Source organism: Azolla caroliniana, unplaced genomic scaffold, assembly GCF_043228905.1.
Source record: "Azolla caroliniana isolate FFs.n. ecotype wild unplaced genomic scaffold, voAzoCaro1.0.p SCAF_5, whole genome shotgun sequence".
NCBI lineage: Eukaryota > Viridiplantae > Streptophyta > Polypodiopsida > Salviniales > Salviniaceae > Azolla > Azolla caroliniana.
In genome coordinates, this window is record NW_028230440.1 from 3,705,653 (window position 1) to 3,726,842 (window position 21,190).

At 37.5% G+C, this 21,190-nt stretch overlaps 4 protein-coding genes across 6 annotated transcripts; 2 read left to right on the forward strand and 2 right to left on the reverse strand.

Moving 5' to 3' along the window:
- Nucleotides 1–265: 265 nt before the first annotated feature.
- Nucleotides 266–4,093, forward strand: LOC147863707 (amino acid transporter AVT1I-like). 2 transcript variants are annotated; one of them, XM_087319196.1, is made up of 12 exons: nt 266–549; nt 1,122–1,504; nt 1,720–1,973; nt 2,077–2,100; nt 2,182–2,353; nt 2,435–2,654; nt 2,759–2,894; nt 2,973–2,992; nt 3,161–3,315; nt 3,405–3,448; nt 3,534–3,596; nt 3,675–4,093. In XM_087319196.1, the coding sequence occupies exons 1-12, from the start codon at nt 368–370 to the stop codon at nt 3,765–3,767; spliced, it is 1,746 nt and encodes a 581-aa protein (XP_087175322.1). In that variant the 5' UTR covers nt 266–367; the 3' UTR covers nt 3,768–4,093. The 2 variants fall into 2 exon arrangements, with proteins under 2 accessions (XP_087175322.1, XP_087175323.1); XM_087319197.1 differs by having other exon boundaries at nt 3,534–3,600; nt 3,695–3,793.
- A 391-nt stretch (nt 4,094–4,484) lies between these two features.
- On the reverse strand, nt 4,485–9,586 carry LOC147863708 (protein ROOT HAIR SPECIFIC 17-like). The gene is made up of 10 exons (XM_087319535.1): nt 9,196–9,586; nt 9,022–9,075; nt 7,969–8,056; nt 7,754–7,830; nt 7,493–7,581; nt 7,217–7,394; nt 5,939–6,120; nt 5,752–5,854; nt 5,326–5,657; nt 4,485–5,192 (listed from the first exon to the last, which is right to left on the reverse strand). Exons 1-10 carry the CDS (start codon nt 9,421–9,423, stop codon nt 4,727–4,729), a joined length of 1,797 nt encoding a protein of 598 aa, XP_087175661.1. The 5' UTR covers nt 9,424–9,586; the 3' UTR covers nt 4,485–4,726.
- Nucleotides 9,587–12,579: 2,993 nt separating this feature from the next.
- LOC147863709 (Holliday junction resolvase MOC1, chloroplastic-like) lies at nt 12,580–15,709 on the forward strand. Of its 2 annotated transcripts, none has more exons than XR_015529783.1 (7): nt 12,580–12,750; nt 12,889–13,178; nt 13,753–13,858; nt 14,767–14,819; nt 14,903–15,025; nt 15,107–15,186; nt 15,290–15,358. XR_015529783.1 is itself a non-coding variant. In XM_087319430.1 (7 exons), exons 1-7 carry the CDS (start codon nt 12,597–12,599, stop codon nt 15,403–15,405), a joined length of 915 nt encoding a protein of 304 aa, XP_087175556.1. In that variant the 5' UTR covers nt 12,580–12,596; the 3' UTR covers nt 15,406–15,709. The 2 variants fall into 2 exon arrangements, 1 of the variants encoding a protein (XP_087175556.1); XM_087319430.1 differs by having other exon boundaries at nt 15,114–15,186; nt 15,290–15,709.
- Nucleotides 15,710–16,458: 749 nt separating this feature from the next.
- Nucleotides 16,459–18,959, reverse strand: LOC147863710 (uncharacterized). The gene is made up of 5 exons (XM_087319432.1): nt 18,839–18,959; nt 18,341–18,535; nt 18,144–18,191; nt 17,899–18,038; nt 16,459–16,732 (listed from the first exon to the last, which is right to left on the reverse strand). Exons 2-5 carry the CDS (start codon nt 18,528–18,530, stop codon nt 16,505–16,507), a joined length of 606 nt encoding a protein of 201 aa, XP_087175558.1. The 5' UTR covers nt 18,531–18,535; nt 18,839–18,959; the 3' UTR covers nt 16,459–16,504.
- Nucleotides 18,960–21,190: the final 2,231 nt, after the last annotated feature.

A 21,190-nucleotide genomic window follows, 5' to 3' on the forward strand; every position in this document is an offset into this window, starting at 1 on the left:
ATATCAAAGAAACGATATATGTATTTTCTATGTATGCTTTTTTTGGTGTGTGACCGTATGTACTGAAGAAACGATATAAAGAAAGAAAACCAAATTATGGAGTTACAGAAGAGAAAACGCTACTTTTAGTAGGATCGTATCCCCTGCTCCCAACAACCTCGTCAATAACAGTAGCAGAGTACCACATGAAGCAGAGGAGGAATTAGATGCTTCCATAGCCTTTGCATGGAAACACTGCATTCAAGAGAAACAGGAGGGATTCTTCTTCTTCTTCTTCTTCTTCTTCACTGAACTAACTATACGTACCTTGTTACGCATAAGCACAAACCTTTCGTTTGATTAAAGAAGGGCATTTGGAGAAGAAGCTATGGCAGATAGAGGAAGGACTCTTAACCGTTCCTTTTTCTCTGCTACCTCATCCGATAATGATGACGACGACGAAGGTGGTGGTGCTGGTCATGATCTCTCGGACAGAGAAGGCGCTGCTGCTCATGGCTCATCTTCATATTACGGGCTTCCTTCCTCATCTCTCTGGCCACGAAGTTATAGGTGCTAAAAAATTTACTACTAGTCGCAGTTAATGTAACGCCTGTCATGAGTAAATTACTTGTCTGCGCACATTTTTTTCTTGTATTGTTTTGGATTTTTTTTAGGAAATTTGTGTCACACACAAAAGGTGTTTGGTAGCTCTCATTCGTATGTAGCGCTATTGATTGTATCTCATGGTTCTACAATTTCAGCGTTTGGTTTTAAGATTTCTTTTTCTAGGTTCTGGGTTTATAAGAGCTTCATGTTCAGTATTGGGTCTATGCTTGGTATTGTTTCATGCATAAAACATCCCTTTCATTAATGTTTCATTTATGCCATCTGATCTTATAGTTTCTATCATCCTGAAATTTTGTATTGATAGACACTATTGTGCATGCATAAAAAGCTCTGAAGTCCATCTTGATTTTCATTAAATCCTACTTGGTTGGCTAATTTGTCGCACATGGTATGTATCATACTTTTTCTAGAACATATTATTATTATTATTATTATTGATGTGCTCTGGCTCGTACTAATTTGTACTGATTATATCATATATTGATGATTTCTTCTTGTTGATTATTCTGGTGTAGTGATTCCGTAGATGCATATAGCCTTGCCATATCACCGAAGGGTCCCTTGATAGCCGAGATCTTGAACATGTCCTCGTCATTTAATAGCAGCATCAGTCATGCAATGATGGGCAGTAGAAGGCGATCTTCAATTCTGGATTTTGATCAATATGATGTGAACGAAAAGAAATCATTGAGCAGTGCCAAGTTACTTCAGTCCAGTGATGATGACGGCCTTCAAAACAATAATTCTGACTTGGATCATGACTATGTTAGGTTTAACTCCAGATTGAGCAATATGAATGGTGCGATTGATGTAATTACAGATTGGCAGCAGCCAGCACCACGAATCCTATCCTGGAAGGAGGATGGCTCAAGTAGTGTAATGCAAGCAATATTCAATGGTACATGAACGCTGAAGCAAATTTCTGAGCTATCTGAGAAAAGTGTGAATCAATTGATTCGGGTTTCATCAAATTGTGCACGAATCATGCTACTATTTTAGATAAAACTTAGGACTATCTGAGAACAGTATTCACTTGAATTGGTTTTCATGACAGCAAGTCTGCCAGTTTGTGGAAGTGAACTCTTAATCTTTGTTGCCTTGGATGATCTGCAGGTGCTAATGTGATGGCAGGAGTTGGTCTACTCTCTTGTCCATATGCAGTGAAGGAAGGGGGTTGGATAGGGTTACTAGTGTTGGCTATTTTTTGTGTCTTGTGTTGCTACACATGTCATCTGCTATGCAAGTGTATGAACTTCTATACTGACACCATGTATACTCCTGATACTACAATTCATCCAGCATACCTCAGGTCATACCCAGACATTGCACAATTGGCTTTTGGGAAGATCGGACGCACCATCATCTCGGTATAGTTAGGAAGTTAATAAAATGGGTTTTGGATTCAGTTAGTGAAAATCTAGCTGAAATCAATGTTTCTCACCTTTGAATTTATTGTTTCATGATTGGCAGATTATGCTGTATGCAGAACTTTATGTAAGTTGTTGATATCCTTGTCTCAGTGTACGCCCCTTTAAGATTGTATTCCCTCGTAATTTTGTTTTGTTTTCACTGAAGGCATATTGTGTAGAATATCTCATTCTTGAAGGAGACAATCTATCAAAGATTTTCCCTGCTTTCCAAATCTCTTCGGCCATTAGTCCCAAGGCGTCCTTCACCATCCTTGCTACAGCAATAGTCTTGCCCACAGTATGGCTCCAAAATCTAACTTGGTTATGTGCCATGTCATGTAAGTAGTAACAAGAAGCAAGCAATCCACAAGTTTCTTATGACGCATATTGTTACAAACTTATAACACTGGTTTGTGCAGTCATGGGCGTCATTAGTACGTCTGTGGTATTGCTGATGGTGATATGGATGGGAGCTATGGATGGCATTGGTTTTATGCACAGTGGACCCCTTGTTAAGTGGAATGAACTCCCCTTAGCCATCGGGGTCTATGGGTTTTGCTATTCAGGTCATGCAGTCTTCCCCAACATCTATGCATCCATGAGAAACAAAGACAAATACCTTATTGTGCTCCTAGCAAGGTGAATGAACATGAATCTCTCGTTTATTGAATCCATCCTCACATACTTTTTCTCTTTCTCTCTCTAAAGGCATCCCCTTTGCTGGTTCATGCTATATTCCATAGTTTTGGCGTATGTACCATCATGTATGCAGCCATGGCAATCATTGGATTCTCCATGTTTGGCGATGAGACTCTCTCCCAAATTACTCTTAACCTTCCAAATGGGTATAAAGCATCCTACATAGCAATGTTCACCACGGTAAGCTGACTGAATGGCTGCTTTATCCTCTTCTGCCTTTTGTATCCATCATCTAATTATCTTATTTTCCATCTGCAGATTCTGAACCCATTTACCAAATATCCTTTTATCGTGTGCCAATTCTTAATACACCAGAACAGTAATTTAAGTGCATCACTGTAACATTTTCCTCTCATGTGTGGTTAATCACAAATTCATTCATGATCTCTGATGCTCTCTATGTTTTGCTCTCTAATAACATTGTCACCCTTAAATCCTCTGTATACATTTGCTCTAATGTTATCTCCCATTGCCAATGGCTTGGAGGAGCTGATCCCAACCGAAAAACTTGAAAAGCATGGAAGAAGGCTCGTAACGATAACTGTGCGCACTCTTCTCCTCCTGTCAACGTTGCTGGTGGCAACTATGGTTCCATTCTTCGGTAAGTTTGCACAGAGCTCATTACTATATGCAAGGCTATGAATACCATCCCCCCTTCTTATTGTGCTCATTTATTTGATCTTTTTACAGGTTATATGATGTCTCTAGTTGGATCTGTACTAAGCATGCTTGTGGTAATTTCTCACAAATGCATAAAGTTCCATCTTATTTAGTTTTTAGCTTCCCATATTTATTGACATCGATCTTTCATTTTCTCAGACTGTCATTGTGCCATGCACTTGCTTCTTAAGCATCTACAGGCAGAGAACCACCAAATTTGAGGTCTGTCATATATCTCTTTACTATATGATTAAACTTTCAAATTGATTATATTTTAATTTTATGTATTTAATGTGCCAGGTTGCTTTTTGTACAATTAGCATAATTATTGCTACAGTTGCAGGCTCCATTGGGATGTATTCTTCAGTACTAAAGCTATCGGGTGAATTTTAATAAGACTCATTCTATGGACGAGATCATTAAAAAAAGATGGGGTATTAATCAAATCTTGAGATGGCATTCATCTGTGTGGAGATCATTACCCTGTAGCTCAATCTTGTTTTAGAATTTTCTCATACCCATTCAAAAAGAAGTGAGTTATGCGACTTGTGATACAAAAATACATCTGTTATATAAGGAGCATCTTTCTACTGCCAAAGCCAATTTGTTATTTTTATTCTTTTCAAATTCATTGATTATATTATATAGAGTATTTTGTATCTACGTTGACAATCTAAATTAAAATTCATCATTAGTAAAAATACTACTTTTTACTGCAATCACATATCATTGCTCTTTTCAATCTTCAATCTCAATGATAACATTACATAGAGATCGTTATCTCTCTTCTGGCAATGCCCACCACTTCATGAGTTGCACAGTGCCAGATGCCATGTTAGACATCTGAACTGGTTTCAGGTGGCATTAATAAACTGGTCTCTTAGCAATTGGATCTTTTTGAGCGCACACAAAATATATATATATATATATTTAAAAATTGATGGTACATCACATGCACTTAAGTAAAATTCACTTGCACTAACTACACTGAGAATCAAAGTTTGGTATATATTGGTATATAGATTGTTTGATAAATTGGTTGTTTGACCATTATATATACAAAACAAGCCCTGAAGCAGAATCTTTATACAACAAAATTCCAGAGCTTAAGAAGTTGAATCTAGGAACTTGTTTCTCTTTTCACTCTTTACAGATGCCAAAGGAGCAGCAAAGTGCTGATCCTGTGCGAGGTTAAAGATATATATGAACTGGTCAAGAATTCCTGTTAGTCAAAAACAATAAGATCCTTTAGTATCCATCAGTTAAACAATAAGATCCTTTAGTATCCATCACATGTCTACTTCCATTTCCTCCAAATCAGGATCATTAAGCTATTAAGTTGTTGCCATGGATTAGTCAGACAGCAGTGAAAGGTTGTCTGCCTCTATACCCTCAGATTTTTCAAGTAAGTTATCTTCCTCTTGCATGTCTTCTTGTTGCATTAATGTTATATCTTCCAAATCAGGATCTGCATCTTGGTCATCATTGTCTTCAAGTACACTTACACCTATCAGCTGTTCTTGGCTCTTTAACATCTCATCTTCTTGCAATTCCTGAATATGCAATAGTTCTTCTTCCTGCTGTTGAAGAAATTTTAGTTTCACTTTTGTTTCAGCATTCTCACAAATGCAGGCAGAGGGATTTTCGAAAAATTGCCCCCTGCCAGGCTTCATTTCATTAGGTTCACCCATGAAGCCTCTTTGGACTCTTTGCAACTTCAAAGCAAATACTTCCCAAGTCATATTAGGCTTTGCAAGGAAAAGACTCCCCAGTTTTTTTGCATTGGGCCTTATGGTGCGTTTATGGTCAAAATAGCGCCTGTAGAACCAAGTTGACACATAAGCAAACAAGGAACCAAAATCTATTCAAACCATTACAATCTTAGCATAGATGAAAACATAAATAAACTCAGGTGGTATAGTTAAGTGAATGCAATAACAAAGAATACTACCTACGCCCTGCGAGGATACGTGCCATATTTCCATTATTATTGGCTATAAATACATTGCTTTCATCGCTCACAATAAAATCAATTGCTGCCATACGTGAGGAAAATGGAGCAAAATGCTCCAGCTCTCCTTCAAATGCTAATGTATCCTTTGTGTGATAGTTTGGAAACATTTGTTTAAGAGGCGCCAGTGTGTCTTCCCCACCATATACCTCCCCTGAAGCAACATATAGGTGGCAATCACTTCCAAAACCTAATGCTCTGAGCATGATCCCCACTTCTTCTGGGGTCAGGGGGCATTTTCCATTTCTCCTCTCTTTTTCAGGGTTCCAATGCTGACAAAAGAATAGTCAAATAACATGGAGAAATTAAGTGCAAACTTCTGGTACACGAAATACATAGGACCCATAAAATAGTATCCTTGATTACATGAAGGGTCTTCCACCGTTTCCGCAGCAGCCCTAACTCTCTTCTTTCCTTATCCCCACCTCCATAATAGCAACCAGAGAATGCAAGCATGTCAGATTCAAACCTATGGTCACCCAAACACATCATCAGATGTTGAAATGCAAATTTTCAATCTTGCCATGATCTGGAAAATAAAAGAGTGCTGTACCTCAAATGAAGTGCAATATATTGATTACTTTTTTGCCTCAACCTTTCAACTAATACCTGACCCATTGTTTCCACATCTTTAGTGAACCTAAGAGCATGGTAATTCACTCGGCAGCGAAGCTTTTGTAGTTCACTTTCAAGCCTATTAGAAAGCCTGTAATCAAACTTCCCCAAGCGAAGAGCCTACATGAATTTACCCACAAATTGTTGATTAAGAACTTCATCAAAATATATTCTAGATCATAGGGAGATATTCAAATATCCTCAAGAGTGGAAAATATGACCTATGGCTAAAGTAAGGCATTTCTACATAGTGTTGAGTAGTAATCTCAAGGTTCCAGAATTTGACAAATGATCAATGCAATTGAATGTCATTAGAGACAGATAGAAGGATAACGTCTACGTGCCTATGCAACAAAATAAAAGCTATATCTTTCCTAAAATCCATGTTTTTTATCTTAATATATGCACTGCAATGACTCTTGAGAGAGAGAGTTAGAAAAAATTTCATAGTTGCAATGCACGCCAATGACGTCTGCCATACGTTGATTGAAGGTCAAGCTTGGTTAATTGTGAGGGTATCGCTTTCATGGCACGTTACCTGATGCATACAATTGTATGCATTGAGTATTGACGCAGATTGGCACTCGCATTTTCTATTCTATGCAAAAGTTTCTTTGGCTGTCACTAATGGGCTTTAAAATGCTGACACATTTCAAAAAGGACATTTTTCGCTGTGAAGTAGTTGACGAGGATGCCTTACATGCCCAGTTGCTATAATCATTTGAGTTGTGTTATGCCCCAAATTTGGACATCATTAACTTGGAAACTGGTCATCTTTGTGTGGGTTTTCATTAAGGGATCCAGAGGTTTACCATCCCTATCATATAAGATTGTGTTTGACTACCTTAGACATTGGAGTTTATGGTAGAATTGGAATATGAGAAATGGGTTCTCGTTTGATTGTCTCTTGGAGTAACACAACAGATAAATATGCTTAAACCAAAATTGATGTTGCAGTTTTCATGATTGTGCTCTGCAGGCACCTTGTCCTGAGAGGAGCTGCATTTACATCAGCTAACCTTACAGCACCAGAGGGTTTACCCCGTCATAAAATCCTCTTTATTGTCATAGGGACAGCAAGGTTTTTTTGCATTGTCCTGTTTTAATATGCATAATGCTTTTAAGAGAGAGAGAGAGAGAGAGAGAGAGAGAGAGTATAAGAAGGGAACAAAATGCTTTAATAATCTTGACCCATGAAGCCTTCTCTTATCAATACCTTTTTTTTTCGTAAAATAGGTAATATTTTGGTCCGGAAGTACTCGGGCTTACATCTTCTTGGTACACGGGTTCGATAGAACTTGCCATGAAATTTAGCTGGCAGTTCTTTCACTATCACCACATCATTTGCTAGTGAATTGATGAACCAATCGATGTCAAAAATGTCACTAAAATTACTGCAACGGGTCCAGATTCTAGAGAGTAAAAAACCAGAAATATTCCGAAGCATAAAAGATATTCATACAATCATCCTCAAATCTAGAACATTATGTACCTGCTATCCTTCCAAAAAGACTTATGATCTAACTGTGGAACTACCAAAGTAGCATTCAAGATACGGGCAACAACCACAGCATCAATAATCTGTTCATCATAGTATGAGCAAGGATAAAAGTCAAGAGAGGGTTGGTAAACATTAACATTTTCCAGCAACTCAAACAATGGCATGATGATTCAAAAAAGTGTACTCATGCATGGAACCTGAATATGAGTTTAAGGTTACAATTGCTGTTCATATAATCAAGCAGATGATTACCCCTGTTCTTTGTTGATTCAAGCCTCCGCTTGTCTGAATCAATAAATAGCCATTAGACTGGAACCCATTTGCCTCTCCTGTATTGTCCGTTTCAATTTTTGGCTTACAAACAACGAATATTGATACTTAACATTGATAAGGTCATTCTTTTCTATCATTTCTTCCACATAATTATTGATAACGAAAAAGAGATGGAAGTGTTACAGCTCACTTACTCAAAAAGGGAGTTCGAGGAGAGCTGCAACCGTGGAAATAAGGCGCAAATTTTGAGGCCCACATTGTGTCGGATGTTCTTGCTGCAATCTGACATTGTAACAAATATATCAAGGCAATATATAACTCACACAATTCACAAGTACATATTAATGTTATTATTTTACAGGCATAGCTGATTAGAGGCTTACTATCAGCTTCACTAAAAAATGATTCAGACATTAATTCTGATTAGCTAATTATAACTCTTAGGAGATTATATGACAAAGGTGATGTCAACACATAAAATAGAACTTAAAGCAACTGTAGACTAAAGATACCAGAACATTTGGGAGCTTTCATGCTGTCTTATTTAAGGAAGCATTCTGATGTAAAGGAATTATTTAATTTGACTTTTCATCCTTGAATAAATTATGGCAAAGAATTCAGAACTGGTAACCTATTTGTAAAGACAAATCGTACATAACCAATAGCAAAAGTGCAGCACTTTCATGAAAAGTTCAATGCTGGAACAAAGGCATACTGATTTTTCCATGAGAGTTCCAAACCATAGAATAAGTATGACCTTTCCTTACACAGGAAGCACAATCATGACCTTGCTAATGCATGTCATGGTATGTGTTCTATAGATTTCACCATCCATGTACGGAGTAGATGGTTTCAAGCAAGCATAAGGAGTTATGCTGCACTTCTTTTCATATTTAGAAAGTGACCAAAACTTTATAGGGTGAAATTCGTGCCTCTCCTCATATTTCTAAATAGGCATCGTTTAATATGTCTCTGATGCACTAAATATGAAATTGTTGTGCATTGAGCTTCAACTTGATTTAAAATCAAACCAATGCAATGTTTTGAAGGATGTGGGAAGAAATGTAAATGAATATGCAGAATAGTCTTGTGCCATCCTTAAGATTGGCATTTCTTTCACCTCTCCTATTCAAACTTCCTTTTTGAGTATAAAAAGGAAGTTCTGGTGGTGTGTATGATTGGCATTTCTTTCAACTCTGCTATCTATATTATTATCTTTCATGAATACGAAAATTGAAATGGCATACCAATATGCCCGTTGGATGAAGAAGGTTCTTGGAAGAATCCACAGGAACAGACTTCTGCATTCGAAAGAAAAGATAATCATCTTAGCAAGAAAGAGAAACAAAAAAGGAAGAAAGAAAGAAAGAAAGAACGATACATACATGCATATATATATATATAGAGAGAGAGGGTATAACCTTAGAAACAACGAGCAGGGAAGGATGTCTATCAAGATCCAGCAAAGGAACAGTGATGAGAGTAGCGAGGGCGAGCATGGCGAGGATAGATCCACATACAAGAGGCATGCGAGGCAAAGAAGGGAGGAAGGCCAAGAAGTTCTTCCCCTTCTTGTGAGCAGAAACTCTCCCTCGTCTAGGCATGGAGGCGCTAGAGGCTAAGGTTTCTCTTCCTGTTCCATCTGCCATGGTTCCTTTAGGGTTTCGGTATCGACAGCTCCAGTTTCCGACGGATCATCTCTCTGACTGCGTCGGGTTGCCTGTGGTGGAGCAGCTGTTTCTGTGGTGTCTGTTTCCTGGGGAGCGTTTGGTGTGAGGGTTGGGAGATTCCATGGCATGGGAAGAGAAGGTAGGGTAGGGTGTACAGAAATTTTATACATATGTATATTAAATGGGAGGGTTTCTTCTGACAATACTGACTCTGTTTTTCTATGTACATTATATGTACATTATATGTTAAAAAGTATAAATATGTATGTACTAATACTAATATGCTGTATGTACTAATCATAATTATTATGTATGTATGTATGTATGTATGTATGTATGTATGTATGTATGTATGTATGTATGTACATATGTACTAATAGCCTCAACCTCACTCCTTTCTTGCTTATTATTTTTAGTGTCACCAATGAAGAAGAAGAAAGAACGAAAGAAAGAAGCTTGTTGATTTAGTGCCACTTCTCTCTCTCTTAGTGAAAACACGAAATTATAGTAATAAATGTGTGTGAACAACACTGCTTGCACGATGGGTAGCCACAATAGAGTATGGTCACCCCACTTAACTACATGGGTAGTAGAACATGTTGAATTGTCAATAGGCAAGACGAACATTCCACCGAGGAAAGAATTTCCACTCGTTCCGATAAAGAGAATTGCCACATTAGTACTCCTGTCAACTTTCGTAGATATGCTTTCACTCCTTGCCTACCATCAAATACAAAAGCATTGCGCATGTCCCAACGATGATGCAGTCCTCAATATCCAAGAAATAGGAAAACGATCGCCATCTCTTATTTTGGTCGACGTGTATAAATTGTGCAAACACCCATTGTCTATGCATCAAATAACACCTTGATAAAACTTGCCAAATTTGAGAGATGTAACTCCAAACCAAATCTAACAAGCAATCAGACATTGTATAAAACGATGAATGTTATCTTCCATTGAACAATGCAAAAGAAGTAATTGCCCATTACTAGTCCACGACACTTTAGAGCTAATCCCAAAGGCAATCCCCCAATCAAAACTCTCCAAATCAAGACCTTTGCTACAAGTGGCAATTTAGAATGCCAAATATGTTTTGAGATATGCCACCACCCATGATCAGATTTGTGTATTTTTCATTCTTATTCAGTGTCTCTCTCTCTCATTACATTGGCATTGTCCCTCTCAAGGGATCTTCGGCATGGGGACAAGGTCGCATGTCGGGGCCCCTAATCATGCACTTGTCTACTCCTTACATTGGTGGGTCATTGGAGTCTAGTATTTGTCACCCACTTGCACCCCCCCCCCCCCCCAACACACTCACACACATAAAGAAAACGAGAGAAACATGAAGATTAATATAAATTATTGATAACATATACAAAAGTTAATTGCTAACGTCAAGAGAGAGAGAGAGAGAGAGAGAGAGAGAGAGAGAGAGAGAGAGATTATATTAAATCTTTATTTTGCGTTCTAATCAAGATCAACTAGTTTACTTCTGAAGCCTCCTCAAATACACTAATATTGTCAAATATATCCCTCATCAAAGTTTCCTTGGGGTTCATCTTTACTTTTTTTTATGTGAACATCATGGGATGAATCCTTTTATTGGACTTAATCATAGTAGACTATTACAAATGGGGACAAACAATTTCATGGAAATTACTTTGTCAACTATTTGAATTGCACATATGCAGAATGATGGAAGGATTGAGATCAACACAAATTAAGTGGGCTAAATGTTAACATCTATGTGTGTGTGGTATGGATTAATCATAACACAAATAAGATACGTATATCAATTCAAACGGCATTGCCCTCATCTAAACTAAAAAAATCATAGATATTTCTACATAAAAATCAAGATGTTTCTTTAAATATTTATATACACAAGTTCTTGCTCAAGATTATTGGTGCAAATGATCTATTCCCATTGATTATCATGAGTTGTAATCCCTAATGTATGAGGCCATGGAAGGCGTTGTCTTCTCTACGTCTCTAATCATACAAATATTGCTATGACTTTTCTACATAGCTTTATTGTGCATGTATATATTTTGAGGGATATTATGATCAAGGCTTATTTCTCAATCCTTCTCGGGTTCTCGTGTGAACATGTTGATTAAATAATTTCACATCCAAAAAACACTTACAAGCTCAAAGAGGAACTCAAGAACCAAAACACGCATATTTTAGCAATGAATTGCCGTTTAGTCGTGATTGTTATTAGTTGGGAAGTGGAAGAAGTTAGAGAGAGGGGGGAGGGGGAAATAGAGAGAGATGTGTCAACAACATCAACCATGTATATCTACAATGCAATATATTTATTGAGCATGAAGGATTGGTACACAAAAAAACTAGGATTCAAATATTGTAGTGGCCATTGCTCAATGGATGCATTCCTCTTAAGGTTCAACATTCTACATGTGCCAAGCTATTGGTTAGATCTTGGAAGTTGCCCTATGTTTTTTTTGAGTTGGCACCATTGAGTAACTGAGAGCTTTGTAATTCACTACAAATTGAATTGCTTGTTTCTTTTCTATTGTTGCATTGGCATGGGAAAAGGAACTTGCGATCTCACTTAGCTCAATAATTTGTTGAGAAGATGGTTCATGCTTGTTACAAGTCACCACAATTATATTGCCTCATCATTGTCTTGGCTATCAACCAAACTAGGAAAAGGTGAGGAACGTAAGCTCGTCAATTGTAAATGTGGTGGCAAATATTGTTGACATTCCCATTCGCCATTTTTGTGCAAAAGTTGTCGTACAGATAGTCGCAATTGTTGGGCTCTTATCAGGTTCAACCTTAAGCAGACAAGGAAGGGGGGGGTCACGAACATGCTTCTTTTGCACTATGCCATCGGAAGGCGGTACACATAGCTATATAGGTTCATGAAATGATGTATATAGATAGCTAGCTCATATAATTTGGAAGCTTCTATCTGGGAAGTGTCGCGTAGGTCATTCTATTCTACTTTCATTCATGTTGGATGATGGTAGTAGGCATGGGGTGGGGGTGAAGGAATGGAGGCTATTTTGGGTAATTGTAGAAACTGTAGGAAGGGTATTTCAAGTAATTATTCAAAAACCTCCTTTCATGTGTGTTGTTTTTTCCTTTTGCTTTTGGCCTCCTGCGACCTCCTCTGTTCTATGGAAGGACTGAGCAGCAGCAGTAGCAGTAGCAGTAGCAGTAGAATGCTCTGCTCCTGCAGACGGGCAACATGGCTTCCTTTCCTCCGCAATGCTCCTGCTGCTACTTATCCATGCCATATTCGTTCTTCTTCTTCTTCCTTAGTTTGTCAAGGTATGTAGTAATTCTGCACATAGTGCATCGTTTTAACAAAACAAAATGTTCTCCTTCTTCTTCTTCTTCTCCTCCTCCTCCTCCTCCTCCTTCTTCTGAAAAAAAATTCCTTTCTTTTTCTCGCCGTGTATTCCAAAGGGACCGCTGTTAAGGTACAGAAGAAGCCCCAAGCTCCAGCCTTAACTCAGAAAGCCTCATTAGAGATCTCCAAGAAGCGTTGGCTGAATGCACTGTCTCCCTCTGAACAAGAAAAAGGAAAAGAAGAAGGCGAAGCAGGTCTATCCATTGAAAGTGACGATCAGATGATACCATTTTCAGCTCTTAAGGAAAGACCGAATTCCCATCGTTGTGGCTGTGTTCTCGGCATCGATCCTGATGTATCTGGTGCCTTGGCAGTGATCCGTTGTGATGATTTAAGTACTGTCGAGGTAAGACTTCTTTATTGTGCACCTCATCAGTCAAAATGTAGTATGTTCTGAACAATTTACAACCTTCTTTCAGAACAATGACAGGAAGTTGTTAGCCTTAGAAGTAGGAAAATTGATAATTGGTCGCGAGCTATACAGTTGGATGTACATGTGAACTATTTCGTTGAAATTGGGCCCCATGTATGTGAAAATGTGCGAAACATCATAGAAGAGATAGGGCCTCATCTCTAACTATGAGTAGAGTCGAGGAACATTTGTAATTTTAGATGGACACAATAAGATCTAGATGCATATGAAACGATTTAGTAGTGTCTATATTTTATCATGTAGTACAATTATATGTAGTTACAGAACTTGTCAGTAAATGTCAAATAAGAAGTTTTAGAGCATCTTTTGTCAGTAGAAGAATAAGTGCATGTCATCTAGGAAGTCTTACTGAGTCTTTTGTCAATAAATGTCAAATAGGAAGTTGTATAGCATCTTTTGTATGTGTGCCAATACTTTATGACGTATGTCAAATATTTGATTGCATAATAAAATTGTCTTGAACATTATTTGTTGTCTGATAATGCAGGTGTTTGATGTGCCAAGTGTGCATGTGGTTGTTGGGTCACAAAACAGAAGAAGGCATGATGCTAGATCCATTACAGAACTATTGAAGAAACTCAATGCTCCTCCAGGCAAGCATGACATCCAAAAATCTTACACAATAGAATGCTATGTCACTTCTGGATTGTCGTAGTTCAATAGATAACATGCTGGCCATTTCTAATATTCTTTTATCTTCTTGAATTTCTATAGTGATGAGTTATATGAGTCTCATATAAGGTGGCTTCATCTTATAGCAGATGTTTCCTGTTATATCCCAAGTTTTGACTGACTGAATCTTCTAAGGATCCACCCTTATACTCTAATTATACGTTTCTTTGATCTTGTACATTCTTCGTCATAACCTCTTGTTGCTAGGTTTTGTATAGTTCGATCATTGACGACCCATTTCAATATCTTGATCGATTCACCCTTACGTTCTATTATATGTTTCTTTGATTTGTACCTCATCCATAACCTGTCATTGCTAGGTCATTTATAGTTTGATTATACATTTCTTGTATGACAGTTATTCTTCATACCCCAGTGTCTACGACTCCCATGTGATGACTCTATTGAAAATGCATATCTCATACAGAATATAACAAATTTCTGAAACATATATCCTCAGTCAAATATTCAATCTGCATGTCTATATAAGCACTTCAAATCTATATTCTGGATTCCAAGTTGCTCTAAATACATAGTTATATGTTGTAAATAATGATCTAGAGTTAGCTAGTCTTGTCAGACCCCTGACTTATAGCTACTATTATCAAGAATAAATTTAACTATACCTAAATCCAAATCTCCACACTCTCTGAATAAATGATAATGAACAATAGTTTAGACTGTAGATCCCAATAAGAGACAAAAGACATGCCGAAACCTTGATCATTTGTAAACACGAAACCCATTTTGGCAAGCAGAATGTTCAAAAGCACTATGTATGGACTTTTTCACTACATTTCATATGGAAGTTTTAGTTATTTATTTTCAGGTAGTATTGCTTATCTGGAGCAAAGCATGCCTCTGCCAAAAGATGGAAAACAGGTAAACGAACAATATTCCTTGGATATTCCGATTCCTGACTTATATATACTGTCAATCTTATCTATAAAAATAAAGTCTTTCAGGGATGGTGGGGATCAGGTTTTGGGTTTGGAATCTGGATTGGTTCTCTTGTAGCCTCTGGGTTTACTGTTGTACCAGTGGCTCCAGCAGTTTGGAAGCGTGCTATGGAAGTTTCGGGTGACAAGGTTGAATACTTTATAGATGGTAGTAGATCTCTATTCATTTATTTATTCATGTTTAGTTGTGCTTTTTGGATTGCTGAAAAGGAAACAGGATAACTCAAGGGAATCTGCTTCATTGTTATTCCCATCACTATCGTCACAACTTAAACGCAAGAAGGACCATGGTAAGGATTTAATTTTGGAGGTTCCTTTTTCCTTCAGGATGTGCTTCTCTATTTATGTATGGAAAGTCATGATGTGGTTTTACAACGTTTTTTCTGCATGGAGGACGTGCGGAAGCACTCCTTATAGCGGCTTATGGGAAAGGGATTTCTCCGCCAGCTAAGGACATTAAAACGATCATACCTGAGAGCGAGCTGGTAACCCTCAATAGGTTGTTCTAGCATATTGATCTCCATACAATTTACTAAACAGAAATCTTGGCTTTATAATGTAATTTCATCTCATGACATCGTTGTGTTAAATTATCATTGTAATGCGCTTTTGATTTCTTAGAGCTATACATGTTTAGTTCTCATTTTGAATAGCTGTTTATTGTGAGAGAAAACATAAATCTGTGTTAACAGTTTTGAAGTTGTATTTCCCTCGTTATGCAGTTCCAATTTTGCAATCCTCTATTTGCAATCTGATCCTTGGCCTGTTTATAGTAATAGATGGCCCTATTTAACTCACAAATCAATGCCTTAAGCCAAGCATACATCTCATTTTATCGAATCTATTCTGAGTCAATCAGCAATGGTTTTATTCTTGATGAGGGGAAGCACTTATTGGAGGAATAGGATTTCCTGGGTGCACACTTCCTTCGCGAAACAAAGCACAAAGCATTTCTTGGGGCAGTACTTCTCCGGTCATACATGTACATTAATTTTACCATAACAAACCCATCAGATGGCTAACAGTGTTGAGTCTGCCTAATATTGTGCCCCTTAATTTTGTGTATTAAGTGTTCTTAAATAAAATCTATTAAGTAATGAAGTGATCTGCACTTGACAAAGTCCAACGTACATGTTAAAGCTGCAGTTTGTTCTGACTACCTGTTGTTGACAACCATTGATGGGCGACCTCTATTGTTATATGAATCGACGCTCTATCTGCAGGGATTTAATCTACCCTGTGTTTGATCTTTGGACCTTTGCTGATTGACGACATCATTGCCGACCAAGACATCAACGGGTTATGTTTTGTCGGTACCCATTGCTAGATAGATGGTTTGGTGGTGCCATGAGTGTTCAGTGGGTGTTTCTCAGGGATTGTGTTGGAAATAGTCTTGTAATTGTCACACACAAATGATATTGAGAAGGTCAACTACAAATTTGGTACTTTGTGGGAGAACCAACTTTCATTATCTTTAAAGATACATGATAGCCTTTAATGAATCACCATGAAGTATTTGTGAGATGTGAGATGGGAATTATCAATGTGCCGCTTTATTTTTGGATAGGCATTAAATGTCACTTTCAGTTATCGACTTTGGCATTGTAATCATTTTTTGGGTGACTTTGGATTGGAGCTTGCTGCACTAGGACTCCCGAGTCTACTTGTATTCACTCCGGCGTGAGCATAGTCTACTGGACCATATTTTGCTACATGTTGATCAACAGGATTCCTCTTTGCAAATGGAGACCTATGCATGCTCTCCACATACTTGGCTGCAAATGTTGTTATAGCAGATTTCCTATGTGGATAATTGAAGATAGGGTCGACTTCAACCTACATAATATAACACATTGGTTATTAGAGATGGCTTCGTGAGCACCATTACAAAAAAATCTCCTAACAAATTTATTCTCTAACATTTGATTCTTTTTAACCTTTTCTACTTAAATTTACCTCTAGAGTATTTGGAAGAACCCGCAAATGTGCAAACTTAGATTATTGTGTTGAAGACATGATTAGATAGTGGAATGTGCCTCGGAATGGTTTAAAAGTCATCATTGTTGTGGTGCTCTTTGGACCACCAAGAAGTGGTGGCAAGGTGACAAGGAGGGGTTTACTCAATTTAGTAAAAGAGGTCATGAGCATCTAGACATGAGAAACTATTGTCCTTAATCAAGTATCTGGACCATTTGTCTAGCACGTCCAATCCACCTTTGGAACCATTTATGAATGCTTGATGATAGAACATCCTTTGCAAGAGTATTGTTTGCATGCATAAGAGTATCCCATAGATATATGTATAAAACAATTTTGGCCCCATAAAGAATAAAGATCCTCAAAATGTTTTATATTTAAAACATATATAGACTCTCATTAAACCCAAAATCATATCTCCAAAGCTTAAATTTTGAACCAAACTACAAGTAATTAGTGCATTCAAGCTCTCTTGCAACACTATTTTGTGAACCCCGCTATCTTCAAACTTGATAGATGTTGCATTCAAGCTTTGTTTAGGGTGGTATTGGAATTTACATGCATAAAATTCCAACTCTATTGTGTGACTGTGGTTCATGATTTGCCATGAAAGTCCTATGTTCCATATCCACGTTATACACATATACATATCTCTTATCAAGTCAATTGCAATGAAGCATTATTTTAATATTTTATCACATATGGGTCATAACAAAGGTCTAGGGAAATGACCATCTAAGTACAATCACATATTTATATGTTTTCTATCATTTATGAAAATATCAATGGTCAAAGTCCACATTATTGATGTTACGCCAATAAATTAAGTTATGTTTTATTATTACAATTATTATAAAAAAAACCTTCCATGCAAACAATTGATTGATGTATGATCCATGTAACACAACAAACAAACAAACACACTAATAAAGAACCATGTTGTTTGGATTTATACCACGCACTGTAAGAACAATGTACGACTTAAACAAATGCCCTAGATAATCTACCAAACAAAGGAAACATACCAACGGACGACTACACCAACCATACTCTTGAGACGAGGTTTGTGGTACTTCATATTTTTGGGTGGGAACCAAATCCATTGCATTAGAGATGCACACATTGTTTAAAAGATTTTGCGCCTCTTCTACTTCCTCATGCATCACTATATGGTGTATATTACATATACGGTTAGATATTACTTCAGGTTCTTTAGCCTATTGACATCGAAAAATTATAAATATCAATGCAAAGAATGTCTTTAACTTACAAGTAATTGACGGTTTGTATTTGGTAGGCTTCTCTGCTAAATACACCACTATAACAAACATAATATACCTTGGTTAATTGTAGGCTAAAATGAATGCCCAACTTGCTTTCCAATATTATAAACACTATGATGCATGCTTGTGACCACGATTTTGATCACATTTTAACATAACGACTAGGATAAGATAATCAACATACATGTGGCAGGGTTGATCGAGAAATGAGTGGAGAGCTTGAGTATGGATCCTTCTTTTCGACAATGCTCCTTCCATATGGCATTACGGGAGACGGGGTCAATTTTCGAAGAGATCATGTCACCACTCGTCTTTGATTTGGGTGCAGTCTTGGTGGCTCCATCGGTGCTCGAGTTTGCAATAGTCATACTCATTCAAACTAAATCACACACACGCACACCATTTAGAAGCCATATGAGATGAGAATAATGTCCAAGAGTTAAGACAATGGCAATGCAACATAATGACAATGATTGAGAGGGTGAGCGAGCAAGGATTGGCAAAAAGTTGGGGATTTGTGTAAAGTTTGGGGGGTATCGGGGTGAATTTACCAAAACCAAGAAGCATAATGTGTGCCTGCGTGCGTGTGTTGTTGTATTCATTTCATGGCAACGATGAAGATGATGCGTGGGTTTCCTAATGAAGTAAATTTATACAAATTGTAAATGGAATGGAATCGAACCCAGCCGCGCATCTGGGGGAGATCCTTCTGCGCAGAACCAGATAGGTATATATAGATATATATATATCAATATCTATTTATTTATGAGCAGAATCGTTGGACGACTAATTTTGAACTGGGATTCCCAGCGGGAAGGAAAGATGGCTTCTCTCTCTCTCACACACACACAGAGTAGACTGTATCCTCTCATCTTTTCCTTCTGTATTCCTTATTCCGTTTCAACAGCCCAAAATGAACGCGCGTCGTTTCATTTGCAGCCTCGTGTGGAAAATTGTCGACGATAGAGAGGGGTTAGTTAATTGGCCTAATAGGCCCATTCTGTAGTATACGTATATATACATATTCATATGGATATACATTTATATATATATATATGTATGTATGTATATAATGATGTAGTGTGAAATCCTCTTGAGAATGTTTATACGAAACGAGGAAATCGTATGTTATACGAAATCCTTCTAACACAAATAGGCCAAATCTGTAAATTGTAATGTGTGTATGTATGCATGCATGCATCCATACATACATACATACACACATATCACTCGCGCACACACACTCACACAAACACTATAGATATAAACATATATTGTATGTAGTGTGGAATCCTCTTGAGAATGTTTATATGATACGAGGAATGTGTATGTTATATATCTTTTCTTTTTTTCTTTTTTTTTTTCCTAAAAAGATACGCCTTGGTATTTATTAAATCATAAGAAATACAAAAGTTGTGTTGGATAAACAAATATACCAATTGATTCCCTTGTATCCTCATCATAGCCGATTTGTTGAGCATAGCCAACAATAAGGGGTGAACAAGCAATAAGGAGAGGTGCCCTCGTTTTGCATCTTTTTGAAGCTTTTAAATCTTCATAAACTCGGCCTTCTTGTGCATAACCTTATCAATGGCTGTTTTTTTCGAATTACTGCTTGATAAAACTGACATAGAAACATTATCATTGTAACAACTTTGTATGTTATATATCTTTACGGAACCACATTCCCAATGCACACACCTTTGCACACTATTGTTCTTCCATGTTAATCAAGAGACCCCCCCCCCCCCCCCCCTTTGCAACGAGGGGACCTATGCACCATGCATAATATGATTGTGCCTTTCCATGACTTGGAAGGTATGAACTATTATTATCAAGCTACCATGATTGATCACAAACTCGCCAAGCTTTAATGGATTTGTGCTTTACGCAAGACAAGCCCCACCACTTGGGATGAGGTGGAAGAGATCCAAGCCCCACATACCATTCAAGATTTAGGCGAACCATGCCTTCATCTTTATCGTTGATTGTATCATTGCATCACTTTGCTTAGTGGAGGGTGTAAAGGCACAAATGAAAAGGTTAGATGGATGGTTTTTCTTTGTAGATTTCTATAAGGCCTTTTGTAGGGAGATGCTCCCTACATGAGGTGACTTGTATATATTAAATAATCAAGTATTGAGATGACTTAGGAACCCATTTGGGGGCAAGAGGGCCTATTATAGGTAATCATAAGCACCATTGGTATGAAACAAAAGATGCGAACTCTCCACCGCCCTCGTAAGACACTACATCGACAAAGGTAGTACAATTCATCACATATGGATGTGATTAAGGAATTAACATAGTCAAACACTTGTCCACGCATTTTATTGCACAAATGTTCCAATCAAGATATTGAATGGGATGCACGTCTACAATCTAATGCATCTCAACAAGAGAGGTTGAGTCTAAGTTATGGATTCCTATGTCAATGCACGAGTCACGCTTAAAGGCACTTTTCTATGACCGAGATCACCAAAGATCGACTGTAGTTAAAGCTATGCAACATTATCTCCAATGACAATATTAGTTGAACAAATTCTATCCCTTGTGATGATAGACACATTATTTTGAAAGGGAATCTCATCAGTCAAGATTGAGTTATGTTATGCCAAAGAATTATACCTCAGACCTTCGAGGCAACCAGTTGTCATGGAGATCATCGCACGTACTTTATCATAACCAATTGCCACCATGTTCAATCTACTCGAGGAAACCCAAATGCGATATCTGTGTTCTTTATCATAACATTCCTCTACCACACAAACCAACATTGATACCATGTTCCCTCACAATCATTCACACAACACATAGTAGTGATGCACTGTTTGTCAAGTTGGGTTTGAATCTTCATATTCTAACACAATTTTGCTACACCATCCCTTTTCTTAAACTATATATCGACATGGGTGTATCAAACTAATTATTTCCACACAGTTGACATGTCCATCTCTATTGGTGTAATGTAGGAGCAATCACATACTCTCTCTGTCTCTGTTTGTTTGTTTGTTTGTCTCTCTCTCTCTCTCTC

Excerpts from the sequence above, each read along its gene's own strand:
- LOC147863707 (XM_087319196.1), top strand. The coding sequence starts at position 368 with ATGGCAGATAGAGGAAGGACTCTTAACCGTTCCTTTTTCTCTGCTACC. Across the intron at positions 2,101-2,181 it reads TGCTGTATGCAGAACTTTAT|GCATATTGTGTAGAATATCT; the intron begins GTAAGTTGTTGA and ends TTTTCACTGAAG. Across the intron at positions 3,316-3,404 it reads AACTATGGTTCCATTCTTCG|GTTATATGATGTCTCTAGTT; the intron begins GTAAGTTTGCAC and ends ATCTTTTTACAG.
- LOC147863708 (XM_087319535.1), bottom strand. The coding sequence starts at position 9,423 with ATGGCAGATGGAACAGGAAGAGAAACCTTAGCCTCTAGCGCCTCCATG. Across the intron at positions 9,076-9,195 it reads CCCTGCTCGTTGTTTCTAAG|AAGTCTGTTCCTGTGGATTC; the intron begins GTTATACCCTCT and ends TTTCGAATGCAG. Across the intron at positions 7,395-7,492 it reads TCTTTTTGGAAGGATAGCAG|TAATTTTAGTGACATTTTTG; the intron begins GTACATAATGTT and ends GACCCGTTGCAG.
- LOC147863709 (XM_087319430.1), top strand. The coding sequence starts at position 12,597 with ATGGAAGGACTGAGCAGCAGCAGTAGCAGTAGCAGTAGCAGTAGAATG. Across the intron at positions 12,751-12,888 it reads TTCTTCCTTAGTTTGTCAAG|GGACCGCTGTTAAGGTACAG; the intron begins GTATGTAGTAAT and ends TGTATTCCAAAG. Across the intron at positions 13,859-14,766 it reads GAAACTCAATGCTCCTCCAG|GTAGTATTGCTTATCTGGAG; the intron begins GCAAGCATGACA and ends ATTTATTTTCAG.
- LOC147863710 (XM_087319432.1), bottom strand. The coding sequence starts at position 18,530 with ATGAGTATGACTATTGCAAACTCGAGCACCGATGGAGCCACCAAGACT. Across the intron at positions 18,192-18,340 it reads CTCGATCAACCCTGCCACAT|TGGTGTATTTAGCAGAGAAG; the intron begins GTATGTTGATTA and ends TGTTTGTTATAG. Across the intron at positions 16,733-17,898 it reads GTTGGTGTAGTCGTCCGTTG|GTTGAAGTCGACCCTATCTT; the intron begins GTATGTTTCCTT and ends TATATTATGTAG.